The following is a 23,751-nucleotide window of genomic DNA, read 5'->3' as shown; positions in this document are numbered from 1 at the left end:
GAGGAGCGGCGGGAGGCGGAAGGAGGAGCCGCCTCAGCCGCAGCTGGCCAACGGGGCCCTCAAAGTCTCTGTGTGGAGCAAGGTGCTGCGAAGCGACGCGGCCTGGGAGGACAAGGTGAGGAGGATCTGCTGAGGGCGCAGGTTTGAGGAGCCGGCGGCACTTGGGGACGGATGGACAGGCCCGAGTTTGCCCCCCACGCACCGCCGATCGTCTGGGGCGGTGGGGCGGGTGGCCAAGGGGTGGCGAACTCGGCGGGCCCGGCCTGAGAGCTGAGCCAGGGGCTCCCCGCGGAGTAGCCTGACGGTCAAGCCGCCTGGGTCACTCGAGAAGCCGCGTGGAGGGGGCAGCGGAGGTGTTCCTCGCGGGCAGGGCGTGTGCTTGGACGGCGAGATGGAGCTGAATTCGATTTGACCTCCGCCTTTCACTCCTAGTAGGACCTTAAGGGACTTACCGTCTCCGAATTAACTACTTGACGTAGTCGTTAGCGCGAAAAGCAGCGGAACAGACATCCACTGGGTACTCTGTCAGGGGCTCGCCGTGTGTTCGCAGAACAGCTCCGAGCTGGGGTGCAATCAATGAGCGGTGCGTGAACGAGGTAGCACATAGCGAGGCTCCCCAAAGATGAGTTGCCGCTGCTTGCTTTACTGTTGAACGAGGAAAACCGAATACCTAAGTGTGAGAGTTGTGGGGAGACCGAGACCGCCTTGCAGGGGAGGGAGGAGGAGAGAGAGAGAGAGGGAGAAAGAGAAAGAGAAAACATGTATGTGAGGAATGGCTGGGGCTTCAGGACTTCCTTTTCCTTACTGGTCACACACATTCAGACCCGAGTTTGGGCACTCCCCACCCATGATCTGGAAGGGACCTTTACAAACAGCTTGATTCCAGCTGACTTGAAGACACTGTTATATCTGGGGGGTGGGGGGTGACTGGTGAATTAGGTTTTCCTTCCTGGAGTTCCGGTAAGAAGGGATGGGGGGCACTTCCTGGAGGTGCCCCAGCCCTGCCAGCTCCTGTAAAACCTCTCTGATCTGCTGTGTCACTTCTCTTTCCTTCCGTAAGGACTGGTTCTGCAATCTAGGGCAGGTCGGAAACCCGAGTCTTCCCTGTCCTTGTAGGTAAAACAGGTATGCTGGCACCTGCCTCCAACACTTTCCTTTCTCTCCTTTCTCTCCTTTGTGACCTATTCAGAGCTCGGTGTGCAGGAAGATAGTGCTGCCTAGGGTGACTGTCAGCCCTTCTGCCCGGGGCTGGTGTGTCTAGGTCTCCTCAGATAAGATAAGCGGTATCAGTGTCCAGGATCACAGTTACTAGCACAGCCATTTCATCTTTGCAGCTTCTCAAAAAAGGTCAATGGATTTTTCTAAAATTTTTATTTAGAGCACAACCCTTAGAAGTCATCACTCAAGGCAAGCATTGTTTTGTGTGTGTGTGTGTGTGTGTGTTTACCACCGTTTAGTACAAGAAGAGGTGGAGATTCGAGAGCCTAATACTCTTGCTTTTGGGGGACAGTTCCCTGGAAGATATGTTGGTAGGAAGCTTTTCTGTTCCTCACCTATTACAAGAGGTTCTACTGTGGCACCCACTCCAGATAATGCATGCAATTTCTCTTTTTTTCTACAGGATGAGTTTTTAGATGTGATCTACTGGTTCCGACAGATTATCGCTGTGGTTCTAGGTGTCATTTGGGGAGTGTTACCATTGCGAGGTTTCTTGGGAATAGCAGGGTAAGTCTTGCAGTTTCGTGATAGCATTTCTTTTTCAAATAGAGACTTTATTTTCATTTTATGGAAAGGCTATTACTACATTGGAGGGTTTTTTAAATTATTATTTTAAATGACTTTGTGTGTGTGTGTGTGTGTGTGTGTGTGTGTGTGTGTGTGTGTAATGATTAAAGCAAAAAGTTGGCCTCAGGATGGCATTCCTGGGTCTGGTGTAGCACTCCTCAGTTCATCAAGCCCAGGAGCATCTTAGGTCAGGTATGTTACCTTCCTGAAGGCTGGGCTAGTCCATTCATTCATGGGTCCAAAGTGATCTCATGCAAGAGGATACCACATGCCTGTTGGTGGCAGGCATCATCTAGTTCTAGCATGACCTTTGTATGGAAGTTTGGAAGGTGGAAGAGCTTCTATACTTGAGGACCACTCCCTTGTGCCTGGCACTATGCTGGATATACTGAATCTTGGCTTTTTCAGAAGTTGTTTGAGGTCCTTACATTTTAGAGGCAGTGAAAAGTGGAAGGTTTGGCCCTCCGTCTTCTGTGCTTCTGTGGCCAGTGGAAACGATTGACACTAGCCCCTGGGTGTGGCTCTGCTTTTTTTTTTTTTTATCTGTTTTTATTGATTTCAGGGGGAAGGGAGAGGGAGAGAGAGATTAAAAAAAGAAAAAATAAACATCAATGATGAGAGAGAATCATTGATGGGCTGTTTCCTGCACGCTCCCCATTGGGGATCGGGCCTGCAACCCAGGCATGTGCCCTAACTGGGAATCGAACTGGTGACCTCTTGGTTCAACCACTGAGCCACACTGGCCAGGCTAAGAAGATTTTTTTTATTTATGATACTGAGCAAAGCATTTGTACAAGGAAATCAGTAAGAGTTTAATCTCTGCCTTACTTTGACGGAGTGCACACTTCATGAGGGCTGATTGGGGATTATGAGACATAGGACCTAGTGGTTATAGAGGTTTTCCCAGGTTGGAGGTGGTTATAGATGATATTTTTAGAATGTTGGTCACCCTGTTTAAGCTTTCTATGAGAGAAAAGGCAGATAAGAGAAAAATAGCAGAGAAGGGGGGAAGGCAATCTAAAAGCTAGAGGGAATTTCTCATCTTCCCACAGCCACTTGCTAAGAGGTTCAGAGCCCCTTTTACCTATTATGTCTTGTAGGATTCCTAAAGGATTTCTCTGAAGTCACCAATCTGGAATAATTAACTAGCACCAGAGCTAGTCTGATATACCTTGTGGCAGAAGGATTAAGCTAGCCAAACAGACCTTTCTTTGTTTTTTATTTTTAACTTTATAGAAAGTTCTGAATTCAAGTTCTAGCTTTGCCACTTTCAGGCTACATTAATTTTGGGCTCAGCTGTATGAGACTCAATTTCCTAATCGTTAAAATGGGGGCAATAAGCCCTGGTCAGTGTAACTCAGTGGTTGGGTGTTAACCTATGAACCAGGAAGTCACAGTTAGATTCCCAGTCAGGCCACATGCCCAGGTTGTGAGCTCCATCTCCAGTAGGGGTGTGCAGGAGGGAGCCAACTGATCAATGATTCTCTCATCATTGATGTTTCTCTCTCTCCCTTCCTCTCTGAAATCAATAAAAATGTTTTTTAAAAACGGGGCAATAAAAATGCCTGCCTTATAAGATGTATGAATTAAATGAAATAATGTAAGTAAATTGCTGAATGTAGTGCTGAGTACCTCAAAGGCACTCTATAAATGGTTCATTGCAATTATTATATGATTAGCTTTACAAAGAATGGTAAAATATGGTTTTCAGGAGTACAGTCCCACACTGTCCTGCCAGAGCCAAAACTTGAATTCTTTCTCTCCTTTGGTTGGCACCTTTTCCCCTGCTCTTGGAAAGGACCCAAGGACATTGATTTTTCTTTTTTCTTTTTTCTTTTTTTTTTTTTTATATATATATTTTTATTGCTTAAATTAGCCCTTGACAATCCCCTGGCCTCCCTTACCCCCCCAGTGTCTTATGTCCATTGGTTATGCTTATATGCATGCATACAAGTCCTTTGGTTGATCTCTTACCCCCCCGCCTGCCCCCCCCCCCTCCCCGGCCTTCCTGCTGTAGTTTGACAGTCGGACATTGATTTTTCTACTCACATTTCCTCTCCTCCATCTGTCTGACCCAGCTGCCTGCAGTTAAGGGCAGACTTGCTCTGGCGCTCAGTTCTGGTGACTCTCCTCCCACTTCTGCCTTAGCTGCTCTCTTTTTTGACCCCAGCTTGTCTTCTCATTTCTGGCGGGGTCACCGGTTAGGGCCCATTAAGGTAAAATAATTTCCTCAGCTCTCAATTATAATTTGCCTGAGAACTGAGTGATGGTTCTGCTGTGTCTGCTGAGGTTTTGCATGATCAGAGATGGACCCTGTTCATCCTTTCCTGTCTCATAGAGCTTGGAGCATATTAATATGCTTATTAATGCTTATTAAATTTCATTTAACAAGCATTCCCATTGACCATTGAAAGCAGGGCCATACATTACTGTTGTCATGTAGCCTTCCATCCCTGACGTCATCATATTTGTTAGAGCCATTATTTTGTTAAATTATGACAGGAGTTTTTAGAATTAAATTTAAATTTATTTATTTTAGAGAGAAGGAGAAGGAGAAAAACATTGATTTGTTGTTCTGTGTATTGATACATTCATTGCTTGGTTCTTGTATGAGCCCTGACCAGAGATAAGCCACAACCTTGGCTTATCAGGATGATACTCTGACCAATTGAGCTACCCGGCCAGGGTGTAAGATATAATTTTTAAAAACATATATGAAAGTCAGTCTTTTTTAATGTTCTTCTCCAACCCCAATCCAGCACATTCATTTCTTTGTCTACACTAAGCATGTCAAACTCCCAGGCCGCAGACCTTGTTTATTTGGCCCGTGTTAGCCTTTGAGTTTGACATGCTTGGTCTACACATTTGCTGTGAGGTTCTTGCCCTCATTTACAATATAGAAATTATGCCCATCTGTAAGCTCACTTTGAGCCTTTTTACTAAGTGTGTAGCCCTTAGAAGGAAGGGTTCATGCAACCCTTTATTTCTCCCTACCGTTCCTTATCTCACCTTTCCCTTGTATTTCCCTCTCATCTCACCAATCAGCCACTCTTAGAGCTCATCTCATATGATGAATTTCCAGTCATTCTCTAGCCCTAGCTTATTAGCTGAATCCCAGACAGAGTGACATTTTTAAGTCCCATTAGTAGTCTGTCTGGAGCCACAAACTCAGCCTGCCCAAAATGCAACTCTTGTTAGAGAGAAGTAGCCAGATCGGCCAGATCCCAAGATTTCTATCAGAAGATAAGGATGTGGTCACAATATAACCAAACCAAGGACTCTATTTTAGGTGAAATCCAAGAAAAACCTTCGTTCTTCCTGACTCCCTACTTCTGTTACTGAAACCATTGTACTTCCAGGCCCTTAGGCTCCAGCCTTTGGGACCTCTTCCCTCCCCATTCAGCCACTGTCCTAGTCATTGTCCTCAAACTTTATTTGCACTCTTGTCCTGAAACATGGTGTAGAGGTCTAAACCAGTCTCCCAGCTCCAGTTTCTTCCACTCAGGAGAACGTTCGCACTTGCAGTACCTAGAAACTAGACTTCCTGATGTAAGCACACCCTACCTCACCCCCACCTTGCTCAGGCTGCCTCAGGATCCCCCCTCCTTATATACTAGATTACTCAGCATCATCTAACTGCCTTGCCCTACATCTGCTCACACTTCATCCACTCGGCGGAACCAGTTATCTTTGCATATTTCTACCTCAGTCTCCAGAAGGAATGGAACTTAAGACATATAGTCCCCCATTAGATTAGATATTATAACTGGAAAGATCAAAGTCTTGATCACTTTATAAGTTACTTTTACCTGATGACCGTACCAAGAGAACAGTGGAGCAGGGCGATGTACTACTACTCACTGTATTCTAATTCTTCCATCAGTTACATAATACATGATGGGGCTCAGAGAACTTCTAGAGGTGCTTGCAAACCTCTGGTTTTAATTCCACTCTCACTACTGGTATTACTATTATTATTGTTATTTGTTAATCCTCACCCAAGGATATTTTCCCATTGATTTTTAGAGAAGGTGGAAGGGAGGGGGAGAGACAGAGAGAGAAATATCAATGTGAGAGAGATATATCGATTGGTAGCCTCCCACATGCACCCCAACCGGGTCTGGGGATTGACCTGCAATGGAAGTCTTGACCAGAATTGAACCTGCGACCCTTCAGTCTAGGGGCCGACACTCTATCCACTGAGCCAAACCTGGCTAGAGCTATTGATTTGAGAGAGGGAAAGAGAAACATCAATGTTGAGAGAAAAACATGGATCATTTGCCTTCCTACAACCTGGGCATGTGCCCTGATGGAATCGAATGACACTCCAGCCTACTAAGCCACACTGGCCAGGGTTTCACTGCTGTTTTTTGCCCCCTAGTAGATGGCAAGCTGAGGGCAGGAACTGTCATGTTCACTTCTGCATCAAGTGCAGTAGCAGACAGTGGCCATCTAGAAATTGTCTCCCATTGGGAATTATGCATGGGCTTTTTTATATATTCCCTTGCTTGCTCAATTAGGCATGAAGCAGCAGCTTAACGTGTGTTTATCCCACGTCCACCCCTCATCCCAGCAGGAGCTACCTGGAGGCTCCAGTAAAGTACTGGTCCTACTTAGGACCAGTCTATCTTACTTTAAGGGTGCTTGGAGAACTTACATCTGCTCTTTAATTTATTTTTTGCTTTGGCTGGGCAACTAAAAAGAGTTTTTCCTTCTTTAAGTCTCTAAGTCAGCCAAATGGGTAGCTCCTTTGAGGGCTGAGGTGTTTTCATGTATTAGTTCACTGTCCCTGATAATAGAGGTAGTTAACTGTATAACCGTGAGTACCTTGATAGAGCTGGACCATGGTGGTAGGAGTCCTGAGTCTTCTATTTTTGATGCTTGTCCTCCCTCACTCCAGGTTCTGCCTGATCAATGCAGGAGTCCTGTACCTCTACTTCAGCAACTACCTACAGATAGATGAAGAAGAATATGGTGGCACATGGGAGCTCACGAAAGAAGGGTTTATGACATCTTTTGCTTTGTTCATGGTATGTGTACCTGATAGTTTTACAGCAACTAGTGTCATTTCATGAATCACTCAAGGGGAGCCTACTGATTGAGTCACACTGTGATTGGGGTACCATTTTTTAAAAAACTCATGAGGCTGGAGGGCATGTCCACTCTTGAGTCATGTTGTTCCAAAAGTGTGATATACTGTACAGTCTTGTGCAAATCCAGAGCCCATCATCAGCTTTACATCTGATTATCAACTCTGCTGCATATTAGAAACAACTAGGAAGCTTTAAAAAATATATTCATAGCATTATTCATAATAGCTAACTTGTACAAAGTCATCACCTGATGGATAAATAAAATGTATATTCATACAGAATATTATTTGACCATAAAAAGGAATGAAGTACTGAGACATGCTACAACATGATGAACCTTGAAAACATGCTAAGTGAAAGAATCAAGACAAAAGATCTCATGTATGAATCCATTTATGTGAAAATTCAAACAGACAAAAAGTGATTACCAGTGGCTGTGGGAAGGGGGAAGGGGGGAAATAACTGATAATGGGAACTTATTTTCTTTTGAGGATGATGGAAATGTTCCAGAATCATTTATATGGTGATGTTTACACACCTCTGTGACTATACTAAAATCTTCTGAATTGTGTGTTTTTTTAAAATAGATTCAGTAAGAATAATTTAAAAATACCAGAAAAAAAACCCCTCTGAATTGTATACTTTATGGAATATAAATTATACCTCAAAGTTTTATTGTTGTTTTATTATTATTTATATGCTTTTATTGATTTCAGAGAGAGGAAGGGAGAGGGATAGAAACATCAATGATGAGAGAGAATCATGGATCGGCTGCCTCTTGCATGCCCCCCACTAGGGATCAAGCCCACAACCCGGGCATGTGCCTTAACTGGGAATCTAACCATGAACTCCTAGTTCATGGGTCAACACTCAGTCACAGCACACCGGCCAGGCATTGTTTTTGTTTTAATTTATAGACCCTAGCCCAAACCAATAAAATAAAAACCTCTGGGAGGTAGCACCTGGGCATCTACATACCAGTAATACTTTTAAAAGTCCTAGATGCAATGGGCAGTCAGTTTTGAGAATCTGCGCTTTATACGATAAGGCACTGACAGGGTATAATGGTGATTTTGTTTTCACATTTATGGCTAATCCTAACATCTATTGGCAGTACAGTCTGCTTTACCTGTTTCATTTCTACATCTATAACTCCACTCCCTGGTGCTTAGTTTGCTGTATGGCAGGGTGAGGGGCTTTTCCAGGGTCACTTTGGGAGCACAGGTGGGTGGCCCTGGGCTGTTAGAGACAGCTTGAGTTCAGTGAAATTATGCATTGGATAGCCCCTGGGAAGCCCGCTGTGCAGACATTCTTATCTGACATTTTTGTTTTGTGGAATAGGGGCCTATTTTGACCAGGTGACCTATGAATGTTGCTTGTCTCCTCTCTAGGTCATCTGGATTATCTTTTACACTGCCATCCACTATGACTGATGGTGTACTGTCCCCACCTGCTCCCTGTCGGGTCCAAAGGACTCTCTTAGTTACAGCATGAAACATGATTATAGGGGCACCTCAGCCACATGGAACCTGGAAGACCCATGTTTCCTGGACCGAGAATCAGTGTGTTGGGCGTCAGTGTTTTCTGCAAGGGTTGTGACCTGAAACTTTTTAAAGAACCATCCACCTTTGGGAAAGCATTTCTAATTGTCCATCACCAATCATTTCTTCTTGGATACCATCATTGGAAACACTTGTTTGCAGATTGAAGCTGTCGTTTAATTTGATGCATCTCTGGATCCGGATGAAACATTAAATTGTCTTCCTCACTTCTCCATCAGGTGTACAATTTTTAAACTGTCAGTGGCATTTCAAGTCTTCCAAAAACAGTATGGCAATATGTGCGTGGTCCATAGCACAATATAAGCAGCATCTGGTAACAGTTTCCATTGTAGAATGTTTTCAGATACTTGAATAAATCAGATCTTTAATTGACAACTGTTGATGATACCTGGGAAAGCCTTTCCCACCTCACCTCTAGCTTGAGAACCTAGTAGGAACACTAGAAGTGGTGCCCTCCCACATTCACCCCTCTTCCTCTCCCTGCTCCGTTAGCAGCCCAAGCCAGGCTTCTTCCCCTTTATGGGTTAAGGCTGAGGTCTTAGCTTTGTGGAGAGAGGGCTTACCACTTTCTGATACCCTAGTGTCCCTGCCCAGCACTGAGAGCCACACATAACATCTCATCACAGTGTGCTAGTCTCAGGTGTCATTTTGCATTGGGCCACTAGATGGCAAGGCCAGTAAGGCTTAGCCAGGTCCCAATAATAAGTTGCAAAATGAAATAGAAATCTGAGAGCTACAACTGTCCAGAGAAGGGGCTTGTGGGGACAGTTGAGGACCTGGACTGTCAGACGTCCTCTCTGCTCTAGGGTTAGGGGGAGGCTGGACAGCCCAGGTTCTGCTGCTCTGGTGAGCCATCTATTCCCTCTGCTTTCCTGCCCCTTATAAATTTTCTTCAAATGTTGTTTTTTCTTGATGCTAGTGGTTGTTTCTACCTTGTGGGTGGGGCTGGGGACTGGTTAGCAGGTGGGGGAGGGGTTTGAATGGGACTTAACTAACAGGGGAGGAAGATGTGCTGGAATTCCCAAACTTGTGCACTGACTACATCAGACCCCAGAGGAAGTTTAGGCTCTTTGGAGCCCTGGCCCTGCCCTCAACTGGTCTGTCCTTGAACTAGAGGTTGCAGGCAGGGCCATGGCACTGGGAGGAGGTATGTGACTTCTTAGGGCTGAGAGGAAGGAACAAGATAGAGGTGGGACCTTGAATGTGCCTCTCTATCCCTGTTCTCTCCTCACTCAGTTCAGTCTTGCCTGTGGAGTGCACAGTTAGGCTGAGCTGCCTTGGGATTCTAGGTGCTACAACCTTGGTTCCCCTTTTGTCCTCTGGGCTTTGGCATCGTCCAAGGAGATGTCATCAGTCAGGCTGATGTAGGAGCTGAGGGCCTCCCGGAGTCCCTCGCTGATGAGAGATGCCTCCCCTGTGGCAGGTGCTTCAGAGAACAGGAGGGAGCTATGGAGAATGGAAAAGAGCTGGGTCAAGGAGCCGTCTTCCCTGCATTCGCCACACAGTTCACCGTTTTTAATTCACTCCTAATAAAAAAAATTCACAGTGGCTCTCTGTTTCCTATCAGATCAAACCAGAGCTTGACTTCTTCCCTCAGGACTGGTACTCTTTGTTCTACCTTATCTTATCTGACCTTCCTCCCATTCTGGCTACCTTCATGTCCAGGCTGCCCATTGCATGCCCACTTTATCCTCCCTGCCACTGCCCCCTACCCACCTGATGAACCTAGGCTGTCCTCTAAGTGCTCAATCAATGCTCACTGGTCCCCCAGTACCCCTGAAGTTGTCAGGTTCATTCTGGGTTGTGGGTTCCCAAGGGTAAAGCCTCACTCTCCCTTGTTCTGCCTTCATGGCCCAGGGTTCCCCTCACCTGTCCAGCTCTTTCCAATTGAGGGGTGCCCTCTGCACAGTCACAGGTAAAGGTATGTCCTTGCCAGGGACTGGGCCAGCTCTCCGCAGGGCACAGGGCTTCTTGAGGAGGCAGCAGATGTCATCCGCCAGCTCTGAGGAAGAGACCTAGACCCTTGACATGGGTGACTCGAGCCCTCCTTTCCTCCCCAACAGCCCCTACCCTCACCCGACAGCTTTACACACTTGGCAGATTGGGGCATGGTCTAAAAAGGATTACAGCACAAGAGCCCCAAGCTGTTGGTCTGAGATGCAATCAAAAGTTATTCTGGGCTAGGTTCTGGGAGACTTAAATTTACTGTGGTTTGGGGTAAGTTGATGGACCTCTTTGGGCCCAGTTTCTGGCTAGGAAAGCACTTCGGGAAGAAAACTAAGGAATGCTCAGTATCTATCGCATGAGCAACCTCCCAGCAAACCCCTGATCAGTTTTCCCAGTTTTATTCTCCCCTCTACATCCTCCAGTGCCTGTTATTGCACAGGCACCAGAAAATGCTAAGAATCAACTTGAATTCCACAATAGCAACAGATTTGGGCCTAGTTCCTGTAGAGACAACTGTGCTTCCCACTGGGGCTTTGACTCGGAACTACCCGTGGATGAGTTACTGGCCTGCACTCACACATGGGATAAAGATAGGACTGCCTTGCCTGGCTGGTGTGGCTCAGTGGTTGAGCGTTGACCTATGAACCAGGAGGTCACGGTTCGATTCCAGGTCATGGCACATGCCCAGGTTGTGGGCTTGATTCCCAGTGTGGGGCATGCAGGAAGCAGCCGATCAATGATTCTCATTATTGATGTTTCTATCACTCTCCCTTTCTCAAATCAATAAAAATATATATTTTTAAAAAGATACAGCTGCCAGTCTGTTTCTTGGCACAAGGACTGGCATGAGGGTAGGGGAGGCCCTTCTTCCATCTGTCTGGATATTCTTTAGCAGGTAAAGTGTCTAAGGATTCTCTGACCCCTAAAACTCAAATCCCAGTCTACTCTCATGGAGGCAAGGAAAGGCCATACCAGAGTAATGGTCCACTAGGGCCTGGAGTGAAGGGAAAGTGAAGCGCGGCGAGATGTACAGCCAGCCATTGTCAAGGCGTTGGATCCTGTAGTGTCTGATCCGGTCCCAGGATGCAGGGCGGCTGAGGCGGACTGACAAGGAGTAACAGCCTAAGGAGGAAAGAGTCCAAGGTGGGAGTGAGGCCCTGCTGGGACCTGGCTCTGCCCAAGTTGGCAGGAAGAAGAGATGAGGTGGCCACAGTGGATAGCTCTGGGTCCAGGCAGAAGAAATAGGCAGAGAAGGACAAAGTCTTGTTCTCTTGGTCATAAATGACAATACATAATAGGTAGGGCTCTTGTGAAATGAGATCATGGATACAGAGCCTGGCACAGTTTAAATGAACATTAAGTGTTGGCTGTTAGAAAGACTCAAGTGGGCAGAAGAGTTAGAATGTGAAAATGTGTCTGTAGATGTCAGCAAGGACATGGAGAAAGAGGAACCTCTTACCCTGTTGGTGAAAAGATGAATTAGTACAAGCCACTTTGGAAGCAGGTGGCATTAACTAGTTGAGCTGAACATGCACCTACCTCACAATCCCAGCAGTTCCATCCCAGCATGTTACCTTAGAAATGCACAAGCAATATTCACAGCATTGTTTGGAAAATCCCCAAATTGTGAACAGCCCATAGGCACTCAGTAGAATGGTGGATTATATAATGTAAGACTGTAGAGAAGTAAAAGTTAATAACCACTACACATTTAAGCAGATAAACCTTAAAAATAATGAGCTGAAGCAGGAAGTCACAGAAGCATACCTTCAGCATGATTCTATTTACATAAAGGTCAAAGGCAGTCAAGACTATTACACAGAGATACATGTATGGCAAAGCTATGAAGAAAATAATGATTAACAGCGAAGCATGCAAGGGGCTTCTAAGGGATTGTACAATTTCTTAAGCTGGTAAGTGGGCACCTGGATGTTGGTTTTCTCATTAGTCTTTAACTTATATATGTACATTATATACATGCATGTGACAGAATTTTTCCTTTTTTTTTAGTTTTTAAAATCAACTTTATTGATGTATAATTTACATATAATAAAATGCACATGTTTAAAGTGCACAGTCTGATAGGTCTCAACAGAAATTTTAATTTAAAAAACTAAGCAAAAAAAAGCATATGGTTGAAAAATGAACACAGAAAAAAGACTATGTAAAATCATACTATGCAGATCTCCAGTAGTTTTTCATCAGATGAGGATGTATATGAGATAACTTGATAACTGTAAAGTGGGATTCATTTCTTAAATCAACACTTCATCAACCAAATGGAAAGAAGATGCTTAGTGAAATAATAATCTGTTATTACTATCATCTAATGATCTAATGCTATCTGTAGCTTTCATTTATTGCGTGTCTACTATATGCTTTATATGGATTATCTCATGTTATTCTTATAACTACCCTATGAGGTAAGTACAATTATTCCCTCTTTCCAGATGAGAAAACTGTGTCACAGACAACCTGGAAGAAGAGGCAGTAACCCTGTTACTTAATCTTTTCCTGTGGAATGCTAATAAAAGGTGGGAATGAATACCAAACAATAGGTACTATCAGTTCTAGGAAGTTCTACGAAGTGTTTATTTTGAGGAAGTATTAAATGCTCCAATTAAAAGGCAGAGATTTTCAAACTGGATTTTTAAAAAGCAAGATCCAACTGTATGATAAAAATACTTTGAATATTAAAACCCAGACTAAAAGTAAAAAAATGTATCATGCAAACATTAGTCACAGGAAAGCTAGAGTGGTAATATTGATATCAGACAAAATAGAATTTGAGATCAAGAAGATTACCAGAGATATGAGGGATATATCAAGAAGACTTAAAAATCCTGAATTTGTATGCACCCAATTGCAGAGATTCAAAATATATAAAGCAAAACTGACAGAATTAACAGAAAAAAATAGACATTCATAATTATAATAGATTTCAACATTCCTCTTTGAGTACTTAATTGGACAGAAAATCAATAGGGATATACTTGTAGAAGACTTAAACAATACAATAAACTAATTTGACTTAATTAACAGAAGACTGCACTTATCAACAATATACATTTTCTTTCAAGTTCAGATGGAATATTGAGATAGACTCTAGACTGGTCCATAAAAACAAGTTTTAAAAGATTGAAATAGCCCTAGCCAGTTTGGCTCACTGGATAGAGCGTCGGCCTGGGGACTGAAAGGTCCCAGGTTCGATTCCAGTCAAGGGCATGTACCTTGGTTGCAGGCACATCCCCAGTAGGGGGTGTGCAGGAGCAGCTGGGCGATGCTTCTCTCTCATCAATGTTTCTAACTCTCTATCCCTCTCCCTTCCTCGCTGTAAAAAATCAATAAAATATATATTTAAAAAAAAGATTGAAATAATTAAAGATATGTTTGCTGACCACAGCAGAATTAAATTATAAATTATAATAAAAAGACATCTAGACAATCCCCAAATACTTGGAAATAACCCAGGTATCAAAGAAGAAATCACAACCATAATTAGAAAATATTTTTAATTAAATAAAAACAAAAACTTGTGAGCTCAGCTAAGTCAGTACTTAAGGATACATTTCTAGTTTAAATGTTTACATTGGAAGAAAGGTATAAATAAAATAAAATAAGCTTCCACCTTAAGAAGCTATAAAAATAAGTAGAAGGAAATAAAGCAAAAATAAAATGGAAAACAATAAAATTAAAAATCAAATGTTGATTCTTTGAAAAAGATCGATAAAATTGATAAACCTCAAAATAGACTGGTCAAGAAAGAAACAAAAAGGTTCTGGCTGGGTAGCTCAGGTTGTGAGAGCATCATCCCCATACACACAGTTGCAGGTTTGATTTCTGGTCAGGGCACATACCTAGGTTGTGGGTTCTATTCCCATATGGGAGGCAACCGATCAATGTTTCTCTTTCACATCAGTGTTTCTCTCTCCTGAATCAATAAACATATCCTCAGATGAGGATTTAAAACAAATACACATCTATCAACAAGTGAATCTAAAAATCAAGTGAATAAATAATCTGATGAACAGAATAAACTGGGGTTGTGCGGGAAGAGACTGGACAAAAATCGTACACCTATGGATGAGGACAGTGGGGGTGTGGTAAGGGCAGAGGGTGGGGTGAGAACCGGGTGGAGGGGAGCTATGGGGGGAAAAAAGAGGAACAACTGTAATAATCTGAACAATAAAGATTTAATTTTTTAAAAAGATACAAAAAAATAAATAAAATAAAATAATAAAACTCTCAAAAGAAAATTTTTTTTAAAATGCCTAAGTGACCATTAAGACTGGATGATTGGATGACCGGCTGGTAGCTATGACACGCACTGACCACCAGGGGGCAGACACTCAACCTCCTGCAGTCCCTCCCACAGCCAGCCAACTTCCCAAGACAGCCCCCATCGCTGGCCAGGCTGAGGGACCCCATCCGTGCACAAATTCATGCACCGGGCCTCTAGTATTTTATAAATAAGAGCCTAAGGACCATTTGCCTGCAGGGGCTCTTCACTTACTCTGTAAACTGGGAAGAACCTCAGACTGAACTCTCAGGTTCCCACACTATGCCTGCTTATTTACGCAGGGAATAAACCACTGCAGGGAACCCCTGGTTTTGTCTTTCAACCAATGGACTGAAACCTGCCCTGTCCAATCAGAATTGCACAATTAGCCCTAGCTGGTTTGGCTCAGTGGATAGAGTGTCAGCCAAACTGAAGGATCCTGGGTTTGATTCTGATCAAGGGCATCTACCTTGATTGCAGGCTTGATCCCTGGCCGTGGTCTGGGAGTGCGTGCAGAGGCAACCAATCTCTCACATCGATGTTTTTCTCTCTGTCTCTACCTCTCCCTTTCACTCTCTCTAAAAAATCAATGGGAAAATATCCTAGGGTGAGGATTAACAATAAATAAACACACAAACAAATAAAAAGAACTACACAATTATATCTTCCTTTGCATCTATACCAACCAATAAGAACTGTCCTATACTGATTATTCAACAATCAAAACACACAGTACTAACCAATCAGAACTGCATAATTCAGACCATTCAGAACTGTATGAATCTGGAAACCTAATTTGCATAAAATTAGACCAATTGGGAACTTTCTCTATAAAAGTGGCCTCCCTTTGTCTGGGTAGAGTGCACTTTCAGTTTCCACTGGAGCCTGCATTTCTCTGGTTTGCAAACTGTTTCAACTGAATAAAGTCTCTTCTTTCCTGCACTTTTCTGGATATTTTTGATGACATTGGGAATATAGCAAAAATGTTCTCACCACTTCATTCATACTAGAGGTCCTACTCAGTAATATAAGGCAAGAAAAAGAAATAAAAGACATATGGATTGGAAAATAAATTGTATTTATAGACATGGTGATCATATATATACAAAATCATAAGGAATCTACAAAAAAGCTACTAGAACTAATAAGTGAATTTAGCAAGGATACAGGATACAAAGAGAAGTGTGGAGTAGGATCCCTGCTTCCTTTTCTTTGTTCTCTACATGAATCTAAAAGCTCTTTCACCTCTGTATTTTTAAGAATAGTCTCTTCTGGAGCTATGCTGTGACCCTGAAAAAACCCTGTATTTGGAAAAGGCTAAATATCTGAAAATAGGTTCCAGAGGCCAACCAACCCACATAAACTAAACGACCAAGTCCCTACATCCTCTGCATGGTTCTTCAGCAGCTCCACTCTGACCACTATCACCACAGTTACTAGAACCAGAAAGGTATAATAAGCTCTGTCAAACCCATGTGAGGCTTTCAACACCACTGTGGGGACAGGTCACCTACCAAAGTCATCTGTAAGTGGCCTATGTGCCTGTTACCCACTGTTCCTTTCCACTCATGTTTCAGCAAGTCCCAAATGCCTACTGCTCTCTCCCAGTCCCAGGACATCTCCTTTTTAACTCAGACTCCTGGGTTTAAATTGCACACACTTTACAGCACATTATATGATCTCTCAGATCTGTTTCTTCATCTGTAAAGAGTGATGATAATTGTCCCAGTCTGACCAGATCACCACGAGGATGCAGGTGATGAAGCAGGTAAAGCATTTAGCATGTCTGGCATGTAGCAAACACCCAATAACCCTTATAGGCCGCTGGCCCTTTGCTTACACTGTTCCTTCTATATGTAACACTCTTCCACCTGAGTAACCCCATCCTTCCCTTTACAACTCAGCTCTGCTCAGACAACTCCTCCAGAAGGCCTCTGCCTAAGAGAAGCCCCAGCTCTAGGCCTGCCCAGGCACAAGTGCTTTGTGGCACCAAGCGTCCTGCTCTGCCATCATCTGTCTCTCAACCCTACCCCTCACCTGCCCCAAAACACATAACCAACTGTGAGCCTCCCAAGGGGTGGTCTGACCATCTTCCCATCTCAGAAAACAGCAGCATTATTTACCCATTACTAAGCTACTAACCCTGGAGTCATCCTTGACTGCTGCCATTCTCTCAACCTCACATCCAGCCCGACAGAAAACCCTAATGGCTACACTGAGAACACATCCAGAATCTGACCACTCCTCACCCAGATGGAGCCTGCCGTGGCTTCCCATTTCTACCTTACCCCCTGCCAAACCCTCTCTTCATAGCAGTTGAGGGATCAGGTCATGTCACTCCCCTACTCAGAACCCTCCCTGTCACACTTAAAGCCAAAGTCCTCACCCTGGGAACGCTCCAGAAGGCTTAGCCAATGCCACACCCTGGCCTGCAGAGACCTCTGGGGTCAAGCACCATGTTCTCCCAGGTGTTCTGATGACAATGCCAGGAGTGGGGAGGGTGGGGGGTGGAGGGGGGTTCTCAGTGGTGAGAGGGGTCGGATTAGGAGATGTGTGTGGGAGGTAGACCTAGCAGGATCCTCCTGAACTTCCTCTGCTGAGGTCTCTGAGAAGTTGATAGCCTTGAGGAGGATGCTGAACCTTGGACCCTCCACTGTCTGAGCCTGGGGGCAGGAACCATGAGTTAACAGCCCTGACTCCCAGGAGATGCCAACTGACAGAATGGACAGAGGTGAGCCCCTCAGAATGGACAGAGGTGAGCCCCTCAGGAAGCATGTCTTGCTAATCAATCACCTTTACAGTGTCCAACACAGAACAGACACATAGTAGGACAGCAGGAAGACAAGGGGGTGATACTGTTGGGCCTGGCCCTGACTTCTGGAACAGTCCTGTGACCTCCACAAAGTCTTCAGTGCTCCTTCACAGACCAAAGTTTTGGGCCTGACTTGGGCCCTGCCATGGCTCACCCCTGGCTTAGAACACAATCAAGTATGCCAGAGGGACTCTAGAGAAAGGAAGGGGGCTTTCTCCCTCCCCCTACAGACTGTGAGTAGGGTTCTTGGAAGCTCACAGGCCTTCCTCCTCTGTCCACACACAGGCTCAGAGCCCCTGCAGAATTGCCTTCCCAGAGGTACATCTAGACCTTGAGCCAAAGAAAAGCTGGTCCTGATATTACTCGGTCAACAGTTAACTACCATTATATATGACAAGATGCAACATGTAAACATAAAACACACAGTCTCTTATTAAATCTGGGTTCCCTAGATTTTAAGTGTGTTTTCAAACTTAAAAGAACATAAGAAGCATGGGGGAGAGGGGGTTGTGAAGGGAGCAGATTTCTGACCTTGGAGCCCAATAGTCCGATTCGGTAGGTCTGAGGTGGGGCTCAAGGGTCTGCACTGTCAAACAGCTCCCGATAGTTCCTGTTCACTCAAGTCTGAGAAGCACTGCTCTAGGATGTCACTCGGGCCCCAAAGCTGCGGTGTCAAACATTTTTTTACCACAAACCACAGTATGAAATTTTACACTATGACCCAGGACACAAACAAAAGTTTGATGAAGCAATATTTTCCCCAACCCCAGTGATATACTCTTAAGTTTTCTGCTGTATTTCATTTCTCTCACTGGTCCAGATCCACTACATACCAGTGAATTACAGGGCCCTGGGTTTTGACCCTGGCTGCACATCATAATCACCTGGGGGCAAAGCAATAAATAAAAAAGACATGTATCCATATGTTCATTGCAGCATTATTTACAATAGCCAAGATATTCACGCAACCTAAGTGCCCACGAATAGATGAGTGGATAAAGAAGAAGTGGTGCATATATACAATGAAATAAGACTCGGCCATAAAAATTTAAAAGAGAATGAAATCTTGCCACTTGCAACAACATGGATAGACCTAGAGGATATTGTGCTGAGAGAAATAAGTCAGATAAAGACAAATGCAATATGTGGAATCCAAAAAACATTATACAAACAGCAGACCAGAAGGGGAAAAAATCACCTGGAGAGCTTTTACAGATTCCAGGGCCCAGGCCATACCCTTGACCAATTAAGTCAGAAACTCTGGGGGCGGGTGCAGGCATCAGCAGTTTATAAAGTTCCCCCCAATGATTTCAAAGTGCAACCAAGGTCCAGATCAGCGGTTTTTAAAGTGTGGTCCCCAGCCCAGCAGCAGCAGCCTCATCACCTGTTGGAGAGGCGAAGTCTCAGGCCTTGCCCCAGACCGTCTGCATCAGCGCTGGGTGTGGGGGCCACTTTTTTGTTCTAATAAGCCCACCAGGTGACTCTGAGGCCCACACAATTTGAGACCCTCTGGTCAATAACAACGGAACTAAAACGATTTCTTGGCCTACAAGACTCATGGTTTCCAGTTTGACAAACTGTCCAAAAGGAAGCCCCAGATGAGGGATTACAAGGTAATACAAGAGAAACCTTTGCCTTTCTTGCAGAATTGGCAAGTCTCTTCCTTTTCTGATACTGAGAGCTGCATTCTGATCTACTCCCGTGGTGTTGGCTGTGGGGACGCTCCGAGTCCAATCTAACCTTCACCCCAGTAACCATGTGGATCCTTATCTGCTTTCTCCTGTCCTAGTATTTCTCAGATACTTCCCTTGTATATGTGCCTTCTTAGGAAAGGGGTAGAGTGACCATAAGGGCTGGTCAGTATGCTCTTGGTGTTGAACCAGGCCAGAGAAGGGGGGGGGCGGGTCAGGAGCTGAGCACAAAGCACTTCCTGTGGCTTTCAGTGCTCACTGGGGCCCTGGCTACAAGCCCCTGACCCAAGTCAACACCATCGCTGTGGTTTCCTGTTTGCAGCTGCTGCACTCGGACCCAGCCCCCATCCCAGCAAACTATATGTGTGTGTGAGGGTGGAATACTCATGCTGCCTGGAAAATAGCCAGAGGGGCTGGGGAGAGGTCAAATCAGGGAGCTCCCCGAGAAAGGGGAGGAGAGGCAAGGATTCGCTGGAGGGGCTCCCCCAGGAGGGAGACTGAGTAAATAACAAAGAACCCTGACAGCCCATCATAGCTGTTTCAAATTAGGGCGAGGACTGGAGGCTGGTCCTCACTTGTGAATATCTCCTCCCTACCCCACCACTGTGCTTGTAGTTCTACCATTATTGTCACATGTGGGCCTTTCCTGGGTGTCTAAAGTGAGGTAAACTCTGGCTGGGTTTGAATCCCAGCTCTGCACTTCTTAGCTGTCTCCCCAGGCAAATCGTTTCTCTTCTCTAAGCCTTAGTTTCCTCTCTGTAAAATGGGTACAACGGAAGAACAACCCCACAGGATTGTTTGAGGGCACTGAAAGGGCCTAAACACAAACGTGGCTGCTGCCACTCCTTCAACGTCCCTCTCTGCCTCTGCCGTAAGGGACTCAGGTCAGCAGCTCAGAGGGAGGAAGGGGCATCAGAGATAGACTCCATCAACTTCATGTTTTGTTTGCAAAGGCCCTGTACCTGAGGTGGGAGAAGTCTCCTATGAATGTGCAATGTGACATGTCCCTGTGCCTCCTTAGGCCTCTTTCCCCATCTGAACAGCAGAGAAAGGAAGGTCATGAGATGGCTTCCACTGGGTTTTCTGGCTCTGACTGGCTGGTGCCCCAAAGCACGGAGACTTTGTTAACTTGTCAACATTTTGCTAAGAGATAGGATCATGTCTGGTGTCTTGGGGAGGGACAAATCATTGCTGGTCAGGGAAGGATATTTTGTTGGATTCCCTACTGAGGGCCATTTACATCCTGTTAGAAATGCAGGTTAGTTCTCAACTGCTAATGGGTTCTCACTGCAGCAATATGGCAGCCAGTTAGCCAGACTGCCTGACTCCAGCCCTTTGCACTTCACCTCTGACCTCTGTCCCCAAGTCAAGCCCCAATAGGGCTTACCCACCTCTCCTGGTCTGGCTCTCCCGAATGAGGAAGGCCCCTCCAGGGTTTCCAGGCAGCAACAGCAATTCCTCAGCTTTCTCCCTGCTCAGGCCCTCATACAGCCACCTGGGGAAGAAGCAGACGGGGGTCAGCCTAGGGGTGGTGGCCCCCCAGCTTTGTCCTCCTGGTCCTGGCTCCAGGGTCTCTGAGGACACCCTCATGGGGTCAGCCCCAGCCTTTTCTGCCTGGAGATCTCATTCCCAAGAACCCAGGGAGCTGGGAGCAAGTTGGGAGATCCTGGCCTCTCTTCTACCACTGCCCAGTCTCCTACCATCACTATGCTACTCACCTTTCCAAGAATTGTTCGTTGTATTTTGTTTTAAAATTTTAGTAAGTATTTTATTTGGGCATTTTAAAGATTAACTTTGTAGCCCAAGGTATGCAGGCGAACCTTTTTTCATTATCACAGAAATACAACTCACAACGAAGCTGTTTTGTGGACAGACAACCTGGAACTCAAATGTTCAAGACGCCTAAAATTTTGGAAAATATCATGCAGCCCACTGGTCACCATATGTGCCTCTCAAAGCTCAACCCTTCTACCACCCTGCTCCCTGACGCCTCTTTCCATGCTGGGATTTTGATTACTCTGAGCCCATATTTTTCTTCCTCTTTCCCTTAATCCCTCACCTATATATCTATGTGGACTTAACTGTAATGGGAAGTTCAGGGTGGTTCTGCAGGAATTTTTCTGGTCCTAAGTCATCAGCCTCCTAAGTCATGCCCTGTGACCCCAGACAAAGCCTACAGAAGCTGATTCGATGGAAATGCTGTCTCTGTGTCATTTTGTGAAATTCCACAGTCAAAGCCAGAGTCAGGGTTGAGATGATTCCAAGTAAATAGATTAGAGAAGCTGTGTCTCACTTGGTGCCAGCAGCAAACTTAGACTCGTTTTATACTAAATAAAACAAGTCATTCTTGTTGACTTATAAAAATTGTCATGTCGTATGAAAACTGAGGATGTAAATGAAAGAGTGGCAAGGGAAGGGCACTTCTAGAGAGAGTCAGTGTCCCTTAGCTTAAACTTAGTGCCATGCTGTGGATGTAAAACCTCCAACCAGTAGGCCCAGACATCAGAACACACATGGCAAGGTGGGTTCCCCTGGCTGGCCGACAACTCTGAGAGCTGATCCCATGAGGTGTCCACACGTCCCAGGATCCCTGTGTTACTCTCATCAGAGCCAGACACACCGTGAGCCCCAGAACAGGAAGGCCCTGCAGTGCTGCAGCCCTACTTTCTCTCAGAGCTGCAGAGGGGAGGTCACAGCTTGCACTTGCGCAGGGACACGTTCCTGACCCGGTGTTGTTCAGGCAGGTCCCACCGAAAGGCACTGCCCTTCCTCTCTCCCCAGGCACGGGATTGGCTCTGGAGTCAGTTCCTTTTGTCACTGGCTTTTGGCAGAGAGCTGGCAGTGCTCTGTAGAGACCCTGTGTCCCAGGTCTGGCCCTCCCTCAGAAGCCCTTGTTTTCTTGCCTCAGGACATTTATTCAGGCTGCTCCATCTCCTGCAAGTCCCCTTTAGCATTCTCTACTGGCACCACCACAATGCCTGCAAACCACCTCCTCTGGGCTCCCAAGTCCTGCAGGCCTGTCTGCTCCTGAGGGCAGAGTCTGGGCCCGATTCTCCCCTGTCCCCAGCTTTGCTCAGCACAGGACTGGACATCAAGGACTATGCTTGTGGGAAGTGAAAGCAGGAAGGTCCCCTAAAGCAGGGCCTGGAGTGGAAACTCACCCATGGGAGATTTTGGCCACATGGATGCTAGGAACGCTGTACTCTCTGCCTGAGCCCTCTGACAGCACCGTCCACCAGTCTCCGTCTCTGCAGAGAGAAAGGAGGGAGACCCTCTCAGAAGGCCCTTGGAACTGCTCATTTGAGATTTATGAGGCCCTACCAGGTTGGATCCCACCTGAGTTTCCCAGGTTTCCTTGCACCAACTAACCCAGGTACCCCCTGGGCAGTAAATGGCATGATGCAGGACCCCTGTATGGCCTGCCCACCCACTGCTTCTCCCTGTAGGTGTGTCATGCTGCCTGAAATCCCAACATCAGGGCCACATGGGAGCTTGGCACCAAAGGCCATGCTCTTTTCTCCTGGAGGGAGTGGCCCTTCCTCCCATCAGTGAATCTTCAGGTATCAGGAGAGGGAGCAGATCACCCCACACAATGCCCTTGGAACGACTTACTCAGAGATGATGGTCAGTGGCTCCCCCAGTCTCAGTGACAGCTCTGCCTGCTCTCCCACCGGGAAACTGCCCAGGGCCACGGCTGTGGCCTTTCTCCTTTCTGGATGGAGGGACAGAGATGGTCAGCCTCTTGGCCAGCCTGGTCTCCAGATGTGAGGTCTAGGAGTCTGGGATCCCACCATCAACCCTCACACAGGCACCCTGGGCTGGTTCCTATGTGTCTTCTTAGACACACGTGGAGATCCCTGTGGTGACCCCCAGATAGGAGCTCCTCTGAGCCTGGGTGTTCTCGTTCTCTGAACTGTCTGCAGCACAGGACCTGGACATCCCAGGTGCAAGGAAATCGATGCCTGAATAAACAATGCAAGCAAGTCTTGTGGAGGGCATCCTACAATAAGGGTCAAACCAGGTTTCCGGGAAGGGTCCCTCCCCCTCCTGGAAGCCCTGGCCATGCACCTCTAGGAACTGCTAAGCTGCATATGTTTTCTCCTCGATTGCCCCCCTCCACCTGGCTGACTCACCTGCATCCTTCACTCTCCGCATGAGATGTCCCTTCCTTAGGGAAGCCTTCCCTGACAAACCTCTTAGCAGACACTCTTGGTCAGAGTCTCTTAAATCACATTGTTGCCAAAATCTAACACAACTATAACTGATCATTGGCTAAACACCCATCTCTGGGACCCTGTCTCTGAAGGCAGGGACTGTGGTCTTGTCTACTACTGTGAACCCTGATTGTGCGTGCACAAGGCCTGGCACAAAAGCCTTAGACTTTGGATGGATGTAAGGCTGATGCACAGATAACTCATGGAACGGGTTGCCCAAAAGCCATGTTTCTGCTGTGACCAGAACTAGACCTACAGAGAGAGGCCTGTCCTTTTCCAGGAGACCCTGGCAGAGGAGGGAACACAGCCCCCGAAGGCAGGACACCTGCATGGGGGCTGGGAGATTCACACACACACCCCCCGCCCCA

General features: G+C 45.9%; 2 protein-coding genes across 3 annotated transcripts in view; one reads left to right on the top strand and one right to left on the bottom strand.

Moving 5' to 3' along the window:
* The window catches only part of LOC102258234 (chromosome unknown open reading frame, human C20orf24), a 9,259-nt gene extending 447 nt beyond the window's left edge, over positions 1–8,812 (top strand). The window contains exons 2-5 of the mRNA XM_014541400.1: positions 4–115; positions 1,622–1,725; positions 6,686–6,815; positions 8,270–8,812. Coding sequence (XP_014396886.1) covers positions 4–115; positions 1,622–1,725; positions 6,686–6,815; positions 8,270–8,311 — 388 coding nt within the window. The 3' untranslated portion in view covers positions 8,312–8,812. The remainder of the gene's footprint in view (positions 1–3; positions 116–1,621; positions 1,726–6,685; positions 6,816–8,269) is intronic.
* Positions 8,813–8,909: 97 nt separating this feature from the next.
* Positions 8,910–23,751, bottom strand: part of SLA2 (Src-like-adaptor 2) — a 20,610-nt gene continuing 5,768 nt past the window's right edge. For both annotated transcript variants that reach the window (XM_005868471.2, XM_005868472.2), the window contains exons 3-8: positions 22,782–22,881; positions 22,331–22,417; positions 20,561–20,664; positions 11,360–11,509; positions 10,310–10,442; positions 8,910–9,886 (exon numbers count right to left, since the gene is read on the bottom strand). In XM_005868471.2, the coding sequence (XP_005868533.1) occupies positions 9,733–9,886; positions 10,310–10,442; positions 11,360–11,509; positions 20,561–20,664; positions 22,331–22,417; positions 22,782–22,881 (728 nt within the window). In that variant the 3' untranslated portion in view covers positions 8,910–9,732. The remainder of the gene's footprint in view (positions 9,887–10,309; positions 10,443–11,359; positions 11,510–20,560; positions 20,665–22,330; positions 22,418–22,781; positions 22,882–23,751) is intronic.

This window comes from Myotis brandtii, unplaced genomic scaffold (genome assembly GCF_000412655.1).
Source record: "Myotis brandtii unplaced genomic scaffold, ASM41265v1 scaffold27, whole genome shotgun sequence".
Classification (NCBI taxonomy): domain Eukaryota; kingdom Metazoa; phylum Chordata; class Mammalia; order Chiroptera; family Vespertilionidae; genus Myotis; species Myotis brandtii.
The sequence above is the reverse complement of the archived record's forward strand: the minus strand, read 5'-3'. Positions and strand labels throughout refer to the sequence as shown.